This window comes from Amphiura filiformis, chromosome 6 (assembly GCF_039555335.1).
Source record: "Amphiura filiformis chromosome 6, Afil_fr2py, whole genome shotgun sequence".
NCBI lineage: Eukaryota > Metazoa > Echinodermata > Ophiuroidea > Amphilepidida > Amphiuridae > Amphiura > Amphiura filiformis.
In genome coordinates this window covers 49,583,170-49,602,916 of record NC_092633.1, presented here as the reverse complement: position 1 = coordinate 49,602,916, position 19,747 = coordinate 49,583,170, and the positions used below count along the sequence as shown (strand labels likewise).

The following is a 19,747-nucleotide window of genomic DNA, read 5'->3' as shown; positions in this document are numbered from 1 at the left end:
CCCCCATATCGCCCGGTAGTCTCATGTCAATGAAAATAATATCACGGACATGATAAAAAAAACCCGATATCGCCCGGTAGTCTCATGTCAATGAAAAAAAATATCACGGACATGATGAAAAAGACCCCTGTGTCGCCCGGTAGTCTCATGTTAATGAAAAAATATTATACGGATATGATAGAAAGACCCCCTATATAACCCGGTAGTCTCATGTTAATGAAAAAAATATCACAGACATGATAGAAAGACCCTATATCGCCCGGTAGTCTCATGTCAATGAACACAATATCACGGACATGATAGAAAGACCCCCGATATCGTCCGGTAGTCTCATGTTAATGAAAAAAATATCACGGACATGATAGAAAGACCCCCTATATCGCCGGCCCGGTAGTCTCATGTTAATGAAAAAAATATCACGGACATGATATAAAGACCCCCTATATAACCCGGTAGTTTCATGTTAATGAAAAAATATCACGGACATGATAGAAAGACCCCCTATATGGCCCGGTAGCCTCATGTTAACATGGTTAATGAAAAAAATATCACGCACATGATAGAAAGACCCCCTATATCGCCCGGTAGTCTCATGTCAATGAAAAAAATATCACGAACATGATAGAAAGACCCCCCATATCGCCCGGTAGTCTCATGTCAATGAAAATAATATCACGGACATGATAAAAAGACCCCCGATATCGCCCGGTAGTCTCATGTCAATGAAAAATACATCACGGACATGATAGAAAGACCCTCTATATCGCCCGGTAGTCTCATGTTAATGAAAAAATATCACGGACATGATGAAAAAGACCCCTGTGTCGCCCGGTAGTCTCATGTTAATGAAAAAATATTATACGGATATGATAGAAAGACCCCTATATAACCCGGTAGTCTCATGTTAATGAAAAAATATCACAGACATGATAGAAAGACCCTATATCGCCCGGTAGTCTCATGTCAATGAACACAATATCACGGACATGATAGAAAGACCCCCTATATGGCCCAGTAGTTTCATGTTAACATGGTTAATTAATGAAAAAAATATCACGGACATGATAAAAGGCCCTATATCGTCCGGTAGTCTCATGTCAATGAAAAAAATATCACGGACATAACAGAAAAAAACCCGATATCGCCTGGTAGTCTCATGTCAATGAAAAAAAATATCACAGACATTATAGAGAGACCCCTTGTATCGCCCGGTAGTCTCATGTTAATGGACAAAAATGTATCACGGACATTAATTGATCCCATATATCGCCCGGTAGTCTCATGTCAATGAAAACAATATCACGGACATGATTGAAAGACCCCCGATATCGCCCGGTAGTATCATGTTAATGAAAAATATATCACGGACATGATAGAAAGACCCTCTATATCGCCCGGTAATCTCATGTTAATGAAAAAAATATCACGGACATGATAGAAAGACCCCCTATATCGCCCGGTAGTCTCATGTTAATGAAAACAATATCACGGACATGATTGAAAGACCCCCGATATCGCCCGGTAGTCTCATGTCAATGAAAAATATATCACGCACACGATAGAAAGATCCCCGATATCGCCCGGTAGTCTCATGTTAATGGAAAAAAATATCACGGACATTATAGAGAGACCCCTTGTATCGCCCGTTAGACTCATGTCAATGAAAAAAATATATCACGAACATTATAGAAAGATCCCCTATATCGCCCGGTAGTCTCATGTCAATGAAAAAAATTTCACGGACATGATAGAAAAAAACACCCTATATCACCTGGTAGTCTCGTGCTAATGAAAAAACATCACGGACATGATAGAAAGACCCCCTACAGGGTGTATCAAAATGATTGGTACCCATCAATTTTGATGTTTATTGAAAAGCCTACCTCTTCCAAATACACTTTTGGATACATTTGAAATATCCAGAATGTATAGTTTATGACTTGTTTTTGCAATTAATTTACAAATTATTTGGATCTTATGTTGAATTTTGATCTGCCAGGCTCATCCATTATCGATGAAAACTGATGGGTACCAATCATTTTGATACAGCTTGTATATTGCCCGGTAGTCTCATGTTAATGAAAAATATCACGGACATGATGGAAAGATCCCTATATCACCCGGTAGTCTCTTGTTAATGAAAATAAGAGGTCCAAATCTCTCATGTCGTGTGTAAGGGAGTCCATCTATGCACACATATATATCACGGACATGATAGAAAGACCCTCTATACATGCTATATCGCCCGGTAGTCTCAAGCCAATGAAAAACAAAAATCACGGACATGATAAAAAGACCCCCGATATCGCACGGTAGTCTCATGTTAATGAAAGAAATATCACGGACATTATTGAAAGACTTCGTGTTTTGGAGAGTGCGAGTGTAATCACACTCCTCCACACTCCTTAAATAATCATAAGGAGTGCGATTTATCACACTCCTTAATCTCTAAGCTTACATCACATTTAAGCATATAACCACACTCCTCATTCACAAAATAGCACTCCTCGTGATTTTATTTATTTATTTATTTATTTATTTATTTATTTATTTATTTATTTATTTATTTATTTATTTATTTATTTATTTATTTATTTACGGCCTATTTATTTAGTTACTTATCTTCGTATTAATTAATTAATTGATTTATTTATTTATTTGTTTGTTTTTGGCCTATTTTTTTTTAAATTAACATGAGACTACCGGGCGATATAGGGGTCTTCTATCATGTTCGCGAGTACATTTTTTTATTAACATGAGACTACCGGTCGATATAGGGGGTCTTCCTGTCATGTCCGTGATATTTTTTCATTAACATGAGACTACCGGTTGATATAGGGGGGTTCTCTATCATGTCCGTGATATTTTTTTCATTAACATGAGACTACCGGTCAATAGGCCTAAAGGGGTCTTCCTATCATGTTCGTGATGGGTTTTTTTTGCAGTATTGTGGGTCTTTCTATCATATCCGTGATATATATTTCATTGACATGAGACTACCGGCCCGGGGGGTCACTCACTACTTGACATGCTACGCACCCGTGTCCAAGAAAAACGTCTAAAAAAGGGTATGTTTTTCATCACACAGCGTCGTCGACGTCTTTTTGAAAAAAAGGGGTACTTTTTCAGAAGGCATCGCCATTTAGGGTCCTTTTCAGCCAAATCCTTAGACGTTTAGGGTTAGTAATATTATTTTTTTTTAGTGAGTTTGCACTAATTTGATAAAAATCACCACTTTTTAATTGATTCTTGTTACTTTTGTGCATGTTTTCTTCAGTATCCATTTGTCTGCAACATCAAAAAGACACACTGATTGGATATCAAATTAGCTCATTTCCCTGTTTACGCCACTTAGGGTATCAATATAGATATTTCTTAGTTGACGCCATTTAGGGTATGGTTTTTGCATGTGCTACGTCATTTAGGGTAGGATTTTGCATGTGTTTCGCCATTAAGGGGTGGAATTTGGTTATGTGAAAATTCGCCACTAAGGGTGCATTTCAGAGGTGTTCGGACGCGGGTGGGAGGCACTTTTGTGTGAGAGTGACTTCGAACTAGCGGGCGATATAGGAGTCTTTCTATCATGTCCGTGATATATTTGTGTAATATAAGGATTCATTTTCACACGACATGAGACTACCGGAGAGATTCGGACCTCTTATTTTCAATTACAAGAGACTACCGGGCGATAGGGGGTCTTTCCATCATGTCCGTGATATTTTATTTCATTAATATGTCTGTGATATTTTCAGCTATCATGTCCGTTATTATTTTATTAACATGAGACTACCGGGCAATATAGGGGGTCTTCTATCATGTCCGTGAGTATATTTTTTCATTGACATGAGACTACCGGGCGATATAGGGGGTCTTTCTGTCCGAGTGTCCGTGTCATTAACATGAACTACCGGTCGATATAGGGGGTCTTTCTATCATGTCCGAAACTACCGGTCGATATAGGGCAGAGATGTCAACAAGTCATTTTTTGCAAGTCAAGTCCAAGTCACAAGTCCTTTTGTCCAAGTCACAAGTAAGTCAAGTCATTTTGAAAAAGTTGCAAGTCAAGTCAAGTCACAAGTCATCAAATCACAAGTCAAGTCGCAAGTAAGTCACAACTTGTCACAAGTCACTACAAGTCTATTCACCAGTTTTGTGTTTGCCGGGACAGGACTCCGAGTTTTCAACCCGACATACTTTTACTTCCCACGCCGAGCCCGTGTCGCTGATTGAGGGCACTATTTATTTATGTATTTATTTATTTTGCAGTTCAGGTTATGCCGGACACGAGGCCCGCCAGCGGATAATTCATTAATGTTATTGCAGGCCTATTAATATTCATAAATTCTATCCATAAATTTAAATTTACAGGAAATTTAGTAACCTCAGACTTGTGTTGGTAACAAGTCAATTTTTTCAAGTCCAAGTACAAGTCCAAGTCATTTTGTCTAAGTCACAAGTAAGTCAAGTCATTTTGCAAAAGTTGCAAGTCAAGTCACAAGTCCCAAAAATAGTGACTTGAGTCAGACTTGAGTCCAAGTCACACGACTCAAGTCTACATCTCTGATATAGGGGGTCTTTCTATCATGTCCGGGATATTTATTTTCATTGACATGAGACTACCGGCGATATAGGGGGGGGGTCTTTCTGTCATGTCCCTGATATATCTATGTTCATAGAGTGATTTACTAATACATACGACATGAGACTACCGGAGTCTGGTCCTTTTATTTTCATTAACATGAGACTACCGGACGATATAGGGGGGTCATCTATCATATCCTTGATTATATTTATTCATGAGACTACCAGGCGATGTACTGGTCTTTCTATCATGTCCGTGAGTATTTTTTTCATTAACATGAGACTACCGGGATAATGGGGTCTTTCTAACATGTCCGTGATATATCTTTAAAATATAGGGTGGGTGGGGGAGGCTTCCGGGATTTCCTAATGTCTTTTTACCCTGCCTAGCAAAGATATTGTCTTCTTCTACAAACTACATCAGACTACCGGGGAGATTTGGACCTCTTATTTTCATTACATGAGACTACCGGGCGATATAGGGGTCTTTCTATCATGTCCGTACTATTATTTTATTAACATGAGACTACCGTTCGATATAGGGGGTCTTCTAACATGTACGTGAGTACATTTTTTTATTAACATGAGACTACCGGTCGATATAGGGGGTCTTCCTATCATGTTCGTGATATTGTTTTCATCAACATGAGACTACCGGTCGACATAGCGGGTCTTCCTATCATGTCCGTGATATTTATTTCATTGACATGATACTACCGGGCGATATAGGGGGGGAGGCTTTCTATCATGTTCGTGATATTATTTTCATTAACATGAGACTACCGGTCGACATAGCGGGTCTTCCTATCATGTCCGTGATATTTATTTCATTGACATGATACTACCGGGCGATATGGGGGGGGGGGCCTTCTATCATGTTCGTGATATTTTTTTCATTAACATGAAACTACCGATCGATATAGGGGGGCTTTCTATCATGTTCGTGATATTGTTTTCATCAACATGAGACTACCGGTCGACATAGCGGGTCTTCCTATCATATCCGTGATATTTTTTCATTAACATGAAACTACCGATCGATATGGGGGGGGCTTTCTATCATGCTCGTGATATTGTTTTCATCAACATGAGACTACCGGTCGACATATCGGGTCTTCCCGTGATATTTATTTCATTGACATGATACTACCGGGCGATATAGGGGGGCTTTGACATGAGATTAGCGGGAGATATAGGGGGTCTTTCTATACTTTCTATCACGTCCGTGAGTATCTTTTTTTACTACCGGGTGATATAGGGGGTCTTCTATCATGTCAGTGAGTATATTTTTTCATTAACATGAGACTATCGGTCGATATAGGGGGTCTTCCTATCATGTCCGTGATATTTATTTCATTGACATGAGACTACCGGGCAATATAGGGGGTCTTCCTATCATATCCGTGATATTTTTTTTCATTAACATGAAACTACCGGTCGATATAGGGGGGCTTTCTATCATGTTCGTGATATAGGTTTCATTAACATGAGACTACCGGTCGACATAGTGGGTCTTCCTATCATTTCCGTGATATTTATTTCATTGACATGAGACTACCGGGCGATAGGGGGTCTTTCTATCACGTCCGTGAGTATTTTATTAACATGAGACTACCGGGTGATATATGGGTCTTCTATCATGTCCGTGACTATATTTTTTTCATTAACATGAAACTACCGGCCGATATAGGGGGGCTTTCTATCATGCTCGTGATATTGTTTTCATCAACATGAGACTACCGGTCGACATATCGGGTCTTCCGTGATATTTATGTCATTGACATGATACTACCGGGCGATATAGGGGGGCTTTGACATGAGATTACCGGGAGATATAGGGGGTCTTTCTATACTTTCTATCACGTCCGTGAGTATCTTTTTTACTACCGGGTGATATAGGGGTCTTCTATCATGTCAGTGAGTATATTTTTTCATTAACATGAGACTATCGGTCGATATAGGGGTCTTCCTATCATGTCCGTGATATTTATTTCATTGACATGAGACTACCGGGCAATATAGGGGGTCTTCCTATCATATCCGTGATATTTTTTTTCATTAACATGAAACTACTGGTCGATATAGGGGGGCTTTCTATCATGTTCGTGATATAGGTTTCATTAACATGAGACTACCGGTCGACATAGTGGGTCTTCCTATCATTTCCGTGATATTTATTTCATTAACATGAGACTACCGGGCGATAGGGGGTCTTTCTATCACGTCCGTGAGTATTTTATTAACATGAGACTACCGGGTGATATATGGGTCTTCTATCATGTCCGTGACTATATTTTTTTCATTAACATGAAACTACCGGCCGATATAGGGGGGGGTTCTACCATTTCCGTGATATTGTTTTTATTAACATGAGACTACCGGTCGACATAGGAGATCTGCATATCATATCCGTGATATTTATTTCATTGACATGAGACTACCGGGCGATATGGGGGGGGTCTTCTTATCATATCCGTGATATTTTTTTCATTAACATTAAACTACCGGACGATATAGGGGGGCTTTCTATCATGTTCGTGATATTGTTTTCTTTAACATGAGACTACCGGTCGACATAGTGGGTCTTCCTCTCATGTCCGTGATATTTATTTTCTTTGACATGAGACTACCGGGCGATATAGGGGGTCTTTCTATCACGTCCGTGAGTATTTTTTTTTTATTAACATGAGCCTACCGGGTGATATAGGGGGTCTTCTATCATGCCAGTGAGTATATTTTTTTCAGTAACAAGAGACTACCGGTCGATATAGTGGGGTCTTCCTATCATGTCCGTGATATTTATTTCATTGACATGAGACAACCGGGCAATATAGGGGGTCTTCCTATCATATCCGTGATATTTTTTTCATTAACATGAAACTACCGGTCGATATAGGGTGGGGGAGGGTTCTACCATTTCCGTGATATTGTTTTTATTAACATGAGACTACCGGTCGACATAGGAGGTCTGCATATCATATCCGTGATATTTATTTCATTGACATGAGACTACCGGGCGATATAGGGGGTCTTCCTATCATAAACGTGATATTTTTTTCATTAACATTAAACTACCGGACGATATAGGGGCTTTCTAAAATGTTCGTGATATTGTTTTCATTAACATGAGACTACCTACCGGTCGACATAGTGGGTCTTCCTATCATGTCCGTGATATTTATTTCATTGACATGAGACTACCGGGCGATATAGGGGGTCTTTCTATCACGTCCGTGATGAGTCTTTTTTTATTAACATGAGACTACCGGGTGATATAGCGGGTCTTCGTATCATGTCCGTGATATTTTTTCATTAACATGAAACTACCGATCGATATAGGGGGGGGGGGCTTTCTATCATGCTCGTGATATTGTTTTCATCAACATGAGACTACCGGTCGACATATCGGGTCTTCCCGTGATATTTATTTCATTGACATGCTACTACCGGGCGATATAGGGGGGCTTTGACATGAGATTACCGGGAGATATAGGGGTCTTTCTATCACGTCCGTGAGTATCTTTTTTATTAACATGAGACTACCGGGTGATATAGGGGGTCTTCTATCATGCCAATGAGTATTTTTTTTTCATTAACATGAGACTATCAGTCGATATAGGGGGTCTTCCTATCATGTCCGTGATATTTATTTCATTGACATGAGACTACCGGGCGATATAGCGGGGTCTTCCTATCATATCCGTGATATTTTTTTCATTAACATTAAACTACCGGACGATATATGGGGGCTTTCTAAAATGTTCGTGATATTGTTTTCATTAACATGAGACTACCTACCGGTCGACATAGTGGGTCTTCCTATCATGTCCGTGATATTTATTTCATTGACATGAGACTACCGGGCGATATAGGGGGTCTTTCTACCATTTCCGTGACTTTAGTATTGTTTTTATTAACATGAGACTACCGGTCGATATATGGGGGGTCTTCTTATCATATCCGTGATATTTTTTTCATTAACATTAAACTTCCGGACGATATAGGGGGCTTTCTAAAATGTTCGTGATATTGTTTTCATTAACATGAGACTACCTACCGGTCGACATAGTGGGTCTTCCTATCATGTACGTGATATTTATTTCATTGACATGAGACTACCGGGCGATATAGGGGTCTTTCTATCACGTCCGTGATGAGTCTTTTTTTTATTAACATGAGACTACCGGGTGATATAGGGAGTCTTCTATCATGTCCGTGAGTATTTTTTTTTCATTAACATGAGACTATCGGTCGATATAGGGGTCTTCCTATCATGTCCGTGATGAGTCTTTTTTTATTAACATGAGACTACCGGGTGATATAGGGGGTCTTCTATCATGTCCGTGAGTATATTTTTTTTCATTAACATGAAATTACCGGTCGATATCACAGTGGGTTGATATGGGGAGGGGGGGGGGGCTCCCATCTACGTGACTGTAGTATTGTCTTTATTAACATGAGACTACCGGTCGATATAGGGGTCTTCATATCATATCCGTGATATTTATTTCATTGACATGAGACTACCGGGCGATATGGGGGGTTCTTATCATATCCGTGATATTTTTTTCATTAACATTAAACTACCGGACGATATAGGGGGCTTTCTATCATGTTCGTGATTGTTTTCATTAACATGAGACTACCGGTCGACATAGGGGGTCTTCCTATCATGTCCGTGATATTTATTTCTTTGACATGAGACTACCGGGCGATATAGGGGGTCTTTCTATCACGTCCGTGAGTATTTTTTTTATTAACATGAGACTACCGGGTGATATAGGGGGTCTTAATCTATCATGTCAGTGAGTATATTTTTTTCATTAACATGAGACTATCGGTCGATGTATATATAGGGGTCTTCATATCATGTCCGTGATATTTATTTCATTGACATGAGACAACCGGGCAATATAGGGGATCTTCCTATCATATCCGTGATATTTGTTTTCATTAACATGAAACTACCGGCCGATATAGGGTGGGGGTGGGGTTCTACCATTTCCGTGATATTGTTTTTATTAACATGAGACTACCGGTCGACATTGGAGGTCTACATATCATATCCGTGATATTTATTTCATTGACATGAGACTATCGGGCGATATAGGGGGGTCTTCCTATCATATGGTGATATTTTTTTCATTAACATTAAACTAGCGGACGATATAGGGGGACTTTCGATCATGTTCGTGATATTGTTTTCATTAACATGAGACTACCTACCGGTCGACACAGTGGGTCTTCCTATTATGTCCGTGATATTTATTTCATTGACATGAGACTACCGGGCGATATAGGGGGTCTTTCTATCACGTCCGTGATGAGTCTTTTTATTAACATGAGACTACCGGGTGATATAGGGGTCTTCTATCATGTCCGTGAGTATATTTTTTCATTAACATGAAACTACCGGTCGATATCACAGTGGGTCGATATGGGGAGGGGGGGGGGGGGCCTACCATTTCCGTGACTTTAGTACTGTTTTTATTAACACGGGACTACCGGTCGATATAGGGGGTCTTCATATCATATCCGTGATATTTATTTCATTGACATGAGACTACCGGGCGATACTCTTATCATATCCGTGATATTTTTTTCATTAACATTAAACTACCGGACGATATTGGGGGCTTTCTATCATGTTCGTGATTGTTTTCATTAACATGAGACTACCGGTCGACATAGTGGGTCTTCCTATCATGTCCGTGATATTTATTTCATTGACATGTTACCGGGCGATGTAGGGGGGCTTTCTATCATGTTCGTGATACCGGTATTGTTTTTATTAACATGAGACTACCGGTCGACATAGGGGGTCTTCCTATCATATCCGTGATATTTATTTGATTGACATGAGACTACCGGGCGATATAGGGTGGTCTTCCTATCATATCCGTGATATGTTTTTCATCTTCTTCACAAACAACCCGAGACTACCAGTGAGTCTGTGAGCTCTTATTATTAGGTCTATTATATAAAATATTTGTTTGTTTAATCTTGTATATGCCGGTGGTAGGCCCTATGGGCAGTGTTATAGAATAATGAAATAACATTCGTAGAAAAATGACCGGGTACTGAAAATAGCAATTAATTCGATTTCAAAGAGGAAAACTAGTTTCATTTTATTTTTAACTACTTCAATGTGGCAACACCCACATACTGACACGGCCTTGAACGTCTACGCGAAATACAAGTTACACGACAGAGCCTGTTTAATACACGACAGTTAGGGACGCACCAATAGATATCAATGGGGACTGTCGACTGGGTAGGGTAGTTGAGTCCATTTGTTTAGCACCTCGGTGAAGCATTATTTTAACACCTTGGTGAAGCAATTTTGTGTGTTTTTTAACACCATGGTGAAGCAAGTTTTTTCATTAACATGAGACTCAATTTTTGTTTTCATCGTTAAGTTCTCTATTTTGTTTGGATTGGTTAAACAACTTTATGTTGTTTAATAGGCCTAGGCCGCCTAAGTCTATATTTTTACCATTTTAACGTTTTATATAGCACCTAAATTCTCATGTGCCGTAAAAAGCATTATCTTTAGGTTTTAAAAAATAGGCCTAGTGAATTTTTTGCGCAGAAATATTTTTAAAGGAGATCCATGATATTTTCTTACTAATTTTCTCACGAAAAATATCTAATTCTGTGCGTAAACATCTAGGCCTATCAGTTACTCACATGACAGTAACACACATCATCATTCATGCTCACATCCTCACATCCAAACCCAGTAGGGCCTACAGTAGGCCGACCAGTGCACTGAGCACTATAGACTATGGGACATGGGCATTTATCTTTCACTTCCGTAGTCCACTCTTGGGCAGAACATAAAAACATAACAAATCAAGAGTAAATATATGTCTGAATTAATATCCAAAAAGTTCCCACGTTTTACTTTACTCATTTAGGAGTTATTTGGGGTTAAAATGTGTTTTTTCGTGATTTTTTCCATTTTTGCCCAAAATGTCAAATATTAAAATAGCTGTAACTTTAAAATAAATTGAGTAGAAATTTCATTTCTATTGTAGATGTTACATGTCATATGGATTTCCAACACTGGTGTATAAAATGTCATAGCACAACTCTAAAATATAAAAATGGCAAAAACCATATTTTGTGCTATTTTGGCCATTTTGACCTAAAATGTAATTTTTGCATGGGAAAAAAAAATATATATATTTTCTTGATTTAAAAAATATGTCATTATATCAACCTAGTTATTCTGAACAAAAAAGTTAATGATGGTGAATGTCTGTGACCTATAGTTTTTTATCTATGGCCCTTTCAAATTCACATATGGACTAAAATAGCATGTTTTTGTCCATTTTTCCAATATTAGGCTGAAAATGGTACTTTTTTGTAATTTTAACAAAATTTTCAGTGTTTGGAAAGGGGGAACTTCACATATATTATGGATATATTATAGTACTTTCATTTTAAGCTAGTTGTAGATCCACTGGTAGCTCGGTTTCCATGGCAGAAGCAATTATATCGTCAATTTTACTACTTTCAATGCAGCAAAATCATTTTAGTCATCATTTTACTGCATTGAAAGTAGATAAAATTGCTGCTACCACGGTAGTGGGCATACTAGTGAATCTTGAAATAGCTTAACATTAAAGTACAATTACATGTTCATATAATTATTAAGTGAAGTTCCCACTTTCCAAAAACTAACAAGTTGGTTAAAATGGTCATAAAGGACCATTTTTGGCGTAATATTGGAAATATTGAACAAAAACATGCTATTTTAGTCCATATATGAATTTGAAAGGGCCATAGATCAAAAACTATAGGTCACAGACATTCACCATCATTAACTTTTTTGTTCAGAATAACTAGGTTGACATAATGACATATTTTTTAAATCAATAAAATTTATATTTATTTTTTTCCCCATGCAAAAATTACATTTTTAGCTCAAAAATGGCCGAAATAGCACAAAAATATGGTTTTTGCCATTTTTTATATTTTAGAGTTGTGCTGTGACATTTATATTCACCAGTGTTAGACATCCATGTAATATGTAACATCTACAATAGAAATGAAATTTCTACTCAATTTATTTTGAAAGTTACAGCTATTTTAATATTTGACATTTTGGGCAAAATGGAAAAAACACGAAAACACATTTTAACCCCAAATAACTCCTAAATTACACAGTAACGTGCAACTTTTGAAAGTGGGAAATGTTATATTATTGATCAGTGATATAATAGCTATATTTTCATGTATAAACCATCCTCTACCCAGAAAGGGAGAACGAAAACTACTTTCTGAAGCACTTAGCAAGCCTTGTCCCATGGTCTACTACAAATATTACTGTATCCAAATGCTTGTTAAATTACTCGCGCATGCTCCAGCCGCTGGACCAATCACAGTGGACTCAGCGAGATCCTGCCGATGTTTGCCGAATGACCAGCTGAACTTTTAATCTTCGTGTGTTCGGCACGGGGTTTTTAGAAAGGTCTTTGAGGGTTGAATGATGTTTTGAATCTGACAACTTTCTACTCGCATTTAGACAAAATGGCAATATACACGAAGTTTTTTAAACCTTGAAAATCGGTGAAGAGATAAGGAAAATAATGACATTTTTCAGCGCACAATCCGCACATGTTTTTGATCATCGGAATTTTTAGGCAAGTTGACAATTCTGAAACATTTTGAGGTATAAATTTCATCGCAAGATTCACAATTTCTTGGATTTTTTCGATGAATACTTTGATTTTTTCCATCATCGGAAAACTACACAGTATAACACTGTGCAAGTTTTAACGTGTTACATTTTCGAGTTTTGTGTTACATTTAAGCCAAAGTTGGACCAAATTTGAGTAATATTTCGGATTTTCCCGTTTCTACTGCACGGAAGATCATAAGGCCGAATAAAAATAAAACATGTTTCTCGTCCCCTCCCGCTTCCTTTTTTGAGGCCGCATCAAATTTATTTTCAGTTTTTTTTAATTCAGTCAACACTTTTGAAGAAAGATGTCTTGGAAGTTGAGATGTTTTCTATAGCCTTGCTAATATGCAAGAAACAATTCTGGATGGTTCTGTGATCACTAGCGGGGGCGTACCTACCAGAACAATAAAATAAAAAGGGCCTCAAGCCCCTCTTCCTCCTTTTTTAAACCCGGACGAGAAACATGTTTTTATTTTTACTCGGCTAAATCATCCTCCAGACACGCTCCAGAAGACATGCAAATGCATGGAGTACAATACCAATCACCTGTTTAACTGGTATTGATCAAAGTAATTCTTTGTACTCCATGCATTAGCATATCTTATGGAGCGTGTCTGGAGGATGATTTGATTCACGGCGGGAAGTGCAGGGCAGCCTGAGTGAACACGGGTCACTGAATTAGCATAAAGGTCACACAAAACAGCTTCCGCGCAAGCGTGGTAACCTCACAGTGAAAAGTTTGACCTTACAAAGCTGTCGAGTATTTAGATACAGCAGTATAGTGTGTAAGTTCGTAGTGCTGAGTGTCCGCATCAAGATTGACTCCCGTGGATTAGGCCCGGGGGATTAGGCCTAAACTGTAGGCCTACATGCTGGAACAAATTCAAATCCAATTTTAAGACAAACTATTGATAATATAGGACGTCAATTTTCCTTAATCAAACTGTGATTTTTTTCTACCCTTGACGTTATATCTTTTCTTTGCTCAGATGGCGAGACATTTTTTTCCATAAAACTATCAAGCCCCCTCCCCCCTTTATATCTTATGGTGCGTCCCTTATTGGTCTTCTCTTGCATTTGCATTAGTTGCAGTGATCATAGAAAAAATTTGAGCCATATTCAGTTGCAATTTCATTGTTTCCACACAATTTTACTACACCCCTATTAGGGCCTATCACCAAACATGTCAGTTGACCTATATTAGTAAGATAAATGTCAAGAATATTTCTGGGCCCCGCCCGATCACATTTACTGGGTTTTGGTTTTACCAGGGTCAGCTGCAGGGTTTTACGTATAGCATAGGGCCTACTGTATACCACGTACGTGTGATGCCTGATACCATAGCGGCATTTCATGCCAACTGCTCATTGTGCGAGCGAGCAGCGAGGGAGAAAAATATCGTGTCAACTCTTTTAATTGTCTCTACCAATTACCTTGTAATATTATGAACTATTGTTCTTATTTCTAACCAAAATACCCAGCCAGAAAAACCCACACCCCAGCCATCGCGCGCCATACTGTACTGCCCGGTGCCAGTGGTGCGAGAGTGGTTTAATATGCCACTGGCTGTCCCGAAAGTGGCCCTGATATTACTCATTAATATTCATATTAACATAATGACGTACAGCATGAGACTACCGGTATATAGCAGTGTCGGTTGTGCAAGCGCCCGCTAAATTCAATGGGTTAGGGATCCGTCAACTTTTATGTACGTTTATAGAGGCTAGGGGCTGTACAAAGAGCAAACCCGATATGATTGATAAACCAAATGATGTTCAGAATGTTAAACGGGTGAAATGGCATGCATAAATATTTATGCTGGTCAAATTCATAGCAATGATGTTTGAAAGTATGTGAAGAACTTGTCTATAAACAGGGATATGTCAGAGACAACAAACAACTGGCTGCCATTGTTACAGAAGCCTAGATAGGCCTAATAAGAATTGTTTGTGCTATATATTCAAAAGGTTTTTTTTTTAGTTAGCACCAAAGTTTAAAACAAGCGGTCTTAACAGTGAAATGACAATAAAAGCATACATTTATAAAACGGGCCTGGACAAAATGGGCATTGCATATTTATGACAAGTGTGGCTGTGTGATTTTATGCAACTTTATTTTTAAGCCAGTTCCGAGTAATTTTCGCTATTCTTTGTTTGTCAACAATCCCGTTAACAATAAAAATGTGCTTTCTAATCAAAGGCTCTATGGCATGATATTCAATTGACCAGACAAATGAACCAGGGACTTCGGTCAGTGGTGCACGCCTCAAAAATCCAAAAAGAATTAGTAGGCCCTATATGTTAGATGAAGAATTAAGTAGCAATTAAGCCTAGTCTTTTTAAAAGTCGAGACAAGTCCAAAATAATAACGATTAATAAGGCAATCTAATTGATTCGAATTCCAATCTCCTGGCCTTTTCCTGGGTCTATATTTAGTTGCATGATATAATTCAGATTATGATTTTTCTTAAATGTAGATCTATATCAGAGAAGATGTGATCTATATCCTATAGAATTAGAATTCATAAATTACATAATTAGTATCATTTTATTCATTTTATTTAGCTCAAGAATTTGTATCAGACAATCACGTGCTTTCAACGTGTAGGCTGGACCTATTTCAATATCGAAGTACATGTATGCACGATCGAAGCATGAAGGCTGGCACTATTATAGATGGTCGGTGCCTACTGGTAAAGCCTACGCATCGTCAAACGGGGAATAAAAAAGGAGTAAAAATTTAAGAAGGAGAAACTATTTTAATGGGGGATATCTGTTTTTAAAATGGTATTATGTAAAAGGTGAAAAGAAAATTCGAAAAGGGGGAAACTATATGAAAAGGGGGAAATTCGAAAAGGGGGATAGGCCTATATGAAAAGGGGGAAATTCGAAAAGGGGGTTCTATGAAAAGGGGGAATTCGAAAAGGGGGAAACTATATGAAAAGGGGGAAATTCGAAAAGGGGATACTATATGAAAAGGGGAAATTATATGAAAAGGGGGAAATTCGAAAAGGGGGGAAACTATATGAAAAGGGGGAAATTCGAAAAGGGGGAAACTATATGAAAAGGGGGAAATTCGAAAAGGGGAAACATGAAAAGGGGAAATTCGAAAAGGGGGAAACTATATGAAAAGGGGGAAATTCGAAAAGGGGGAAACTATATGAAAAGGGGGAAATTCGAAAAGGGGGAAACTATATGAAAAGGGGGAAAATTCGAAAAGGGGGAACTATTTGAAAATGGGGATAGTTGAAAAGGGGGAACTATTTGAAAAGGAGAAAGTCGAAAAGCGGAACTATTTGAAAAGGGGAAAGTTAAAAGGGGAAAATATTTGAAAAAGGGGGAAAGCATTTCGCAAAAAGGGGGAAAACTGAAAATTTGGGGAGATGAATTATAAAAGGGGGAGTTTGGCGGAGATCAGACACCGTATCTTTGACTATTTTCTGAACGCGCGTCTGTTTTTTACCATGTATAATAGTCCGAGGTGGTTAAAGGTTAACGGTTGCTCAGACTGAAACTCTGAGCTTCGTACGGAATGGAGAAGGCTACAGAAACTGAGCTAGATCTACACAAACTGACGCATATTTTACAAAGATATATAAAAATACAACTTACATCATCAACAACAACTTTGATCATTGCATCGTATATCAAAGGCATTGCAACAGCACCAGAGATGATTAAAATAATTCCCATTATGATGACAATGATAAAACTTTTTGGAGTTGAACAGCAACAGCAACATCGTGACTTGGTGGCTTCCATTTCATCAAGTTCTGATTCAGGCAAGTCTAGTGTTTTGGGCATTTTGGCAAGTTCAGCTACTCCCGCTCTCTCTCAGATGAAGCCTTCGGATGAACTTCCAGTTCAATACAACTGAACTGGCACCGTATAGGCCGACATGAATGCCATCATGCATGTGTAAATAACGATCATGCTTGCGGCCTGCATGCATATGTAAACATGGTAAATAGCGACCCTGCACTATAATCTCAAACTTAAGTAAACAATTCTTGTTTGTATATTGTTGCGAACCCTTATTTTGGGGTATCACAATGATTATTAACTAATATAGGCCTACAGAAACACGACAACTAAGAGCAAGACAATGAACGACAAGTAGGCTAGGCCTACATTGCAATTCAACATCGAAACATTGAGAAATAATACAAAGACATTGAAAGGCCAATAAAGGCCAGTATTGACCATCCGCTTACAGAACTAAAAGTATATTAATAAGCCTATCCAAGAACAAATATTGGATTGTTTTAGAAAAAAAATTTCAAATGAATATGGTAGTTGTTTTTAAACAGAATATTTTGGTGTAACTTTTAGTGACGTTCGCCCTGTAGCACTACAGGCTGTGAATAACGGACAAATACGGCGAAACAAGACATAAATGGTAAGCTTATATTAGATAATACTATTATTACAGTACTATATGAGCTACTATGGTACAATAATTAAGCCAATGTGTACCCAAGGGGTGCTAGATTATGACGGGGGCACATATTTTTTTTGCAGGCCATTTTGGGGGGAGGGGGAAGGGCCGGGGAGGGGGGGCATGCACTCAACACAAATGTCAATGACTATACGCATACGGGACAAGCGGCTAGGGGACGCAGGGGTAACCTTGTCAATCAGTGGTTATTCTATTGTCCACCAAAGTTTAAAGCCAGTGACATCACCAATACGTTTCAATTCAATCGATAGGCAATTATCCCTCCAAAGCCAATCGATCTACATGGCCAGGTGGTGTATGACGGCAGTCCCTAAATTCAGTAAATTTTCATCACAACCGTGTAATTGAATGGGATTATTTTGAAATTTTAAAACGCTTGAAATATCACAAACAAATAGGCCTATGTTGATAAATAATATAAATACAAGCTAAAACCGTTGGGGTTCGATAATGAACCCCACAAAACTAACCGAGTATATGGAAAATGCCATACGGCCGGGCGGTTTCACAAGTTGCCGGCTCGATCATGTCATCCGCCGCCTGTACATGGCAGAGGACCACCATGCACCATGACCACTTTGTGAAATTGATTAAGTTTAACTCGTGCGCATATAAAATATGCATGGAATAAAAGTTAAATTAAATATAGAGTAGGCCCAATAACAATTTGAAATTATCACACAATGTTGAAAAATATTAAAGCTTTATTAAAACTTTCAAACTTAATGTTGTAAAATTAAAATATTCCCACTTTTATGTTAAAAGGGCATTTCATGATCCTCAGCCTCATCCCCCCACTTTTCTCAAAAAAAGTTGAGATTTTTATACTGCTGGATACCTCTGGCTACATGTTTATGTACCAAATATTTTTTTAACAATAACATTTTGAAAACATTTTAAATAGTGTGTTATCATACAAAACATTTTAAAATGTTTTAATGACCTGTATATAACCTGACGTTTAATGTTATTAAAAGGCTTTTACCAAAACCCAAAATACAACCTGCTTACAAATAATGTTTTAAAAATGTTTTGTGTTCGCTGGGTTACTACAAAAATGTATTTGTATAAATTTGAAAACACTTAAGATTATTATCCTGCTTTTTTAACCAAATAAAATAATAATAACAATAAAGTTGTAGGCTGAAAAAGCTTGTCTCTCCGCCTATACCAACCGTGTGTAGTTAGGCCTATAAGTTGTTTTAATTGAATTTATGGCCTACAAGTACAAATATCACAAAGCGCATTTTAATTTCTGCTAAATTATATTTGTACTTTTTTTAGGCTATTGTTTTGCTAATAATTACACAAAATCAAATGATTTGTTTTTTTAAAAATCATAATCATAAAGAATAAATTAAGTCGACATGACATCCTGAATCGTAAAGAATTAAAGCGTGCCGCCATAGTTCATCCACGATCTTGATCCTAGTTTTATCGATATACATCGATCACTTATCGGATTAAGTATTGGACACAATAGATGAAGTATTTGATTGACAAGGTTACCCCTGCGTCCCCTAGCCGCTTGTCCATACGGGTATGTTCCCCCGGAAAGACCCCCCTTTTTGGATTTCGCAACTCCGAAAGACCCCCTAAATTTGACCAAAATAGAGCTCCGAAAGACCCTTGATTTAATTTCAGCTCTAAAAGACATTTAAAAAAGCTGTCGTCAAATGCATCGATTGAGGGTGATGAGTGCCACCACCGAGCCATATTAAATGTGTTGTTCCATGGCAACACCCCAATTTTTCTTGAATTTCTACTTTTTGAAAAATGAAGACATTGTTATGACATGTCCCCGAGTGCGGGTTACTCACATATTATAAGGTATACTTGCCCCTCTAGTGGGTCACTTTTTTGCAAGAAAACTCTAAACATGGGTTCCAATTTGGGAAAACAATCCCTAAACATGGTTCCCGATTTGAACAAATGGTCATAAGCTGTCAAATCAGCTGTTTTTGAGGTAAAAAGTAAAAAAATATCTAAACATGGGTCCTGATTTGAAAACAAAAT

At 38.1% G+C, this 19,747-nt stretch overlaps 1 protein-coding gene across 1 annotated transcript in view; it reads right to left on the bottom strand.

The window, feature by feature from the left end:
• Positions 1-17,142, bottom strand: part of LOC140155541 (scavenger receptor class B member 1-like) — a 60,321-nt gene extending 43,179 nt beyond the window's left edge. The window contains exon 1 of the mRNA XM_072178419.1: positions 16,885-17,142. Within this exon, the coding sequence (XP_072034520.1) occupies positions 16,885-17,076 (192 nt within the window). The 5' untranslated portion in view covers positions 17,077-17,142. The remainder of the gene's footprint in view (positions 1-16,884) is intronic.
• Positions 17,143-19,747: the final 2,605 nt, after the last annotated feature.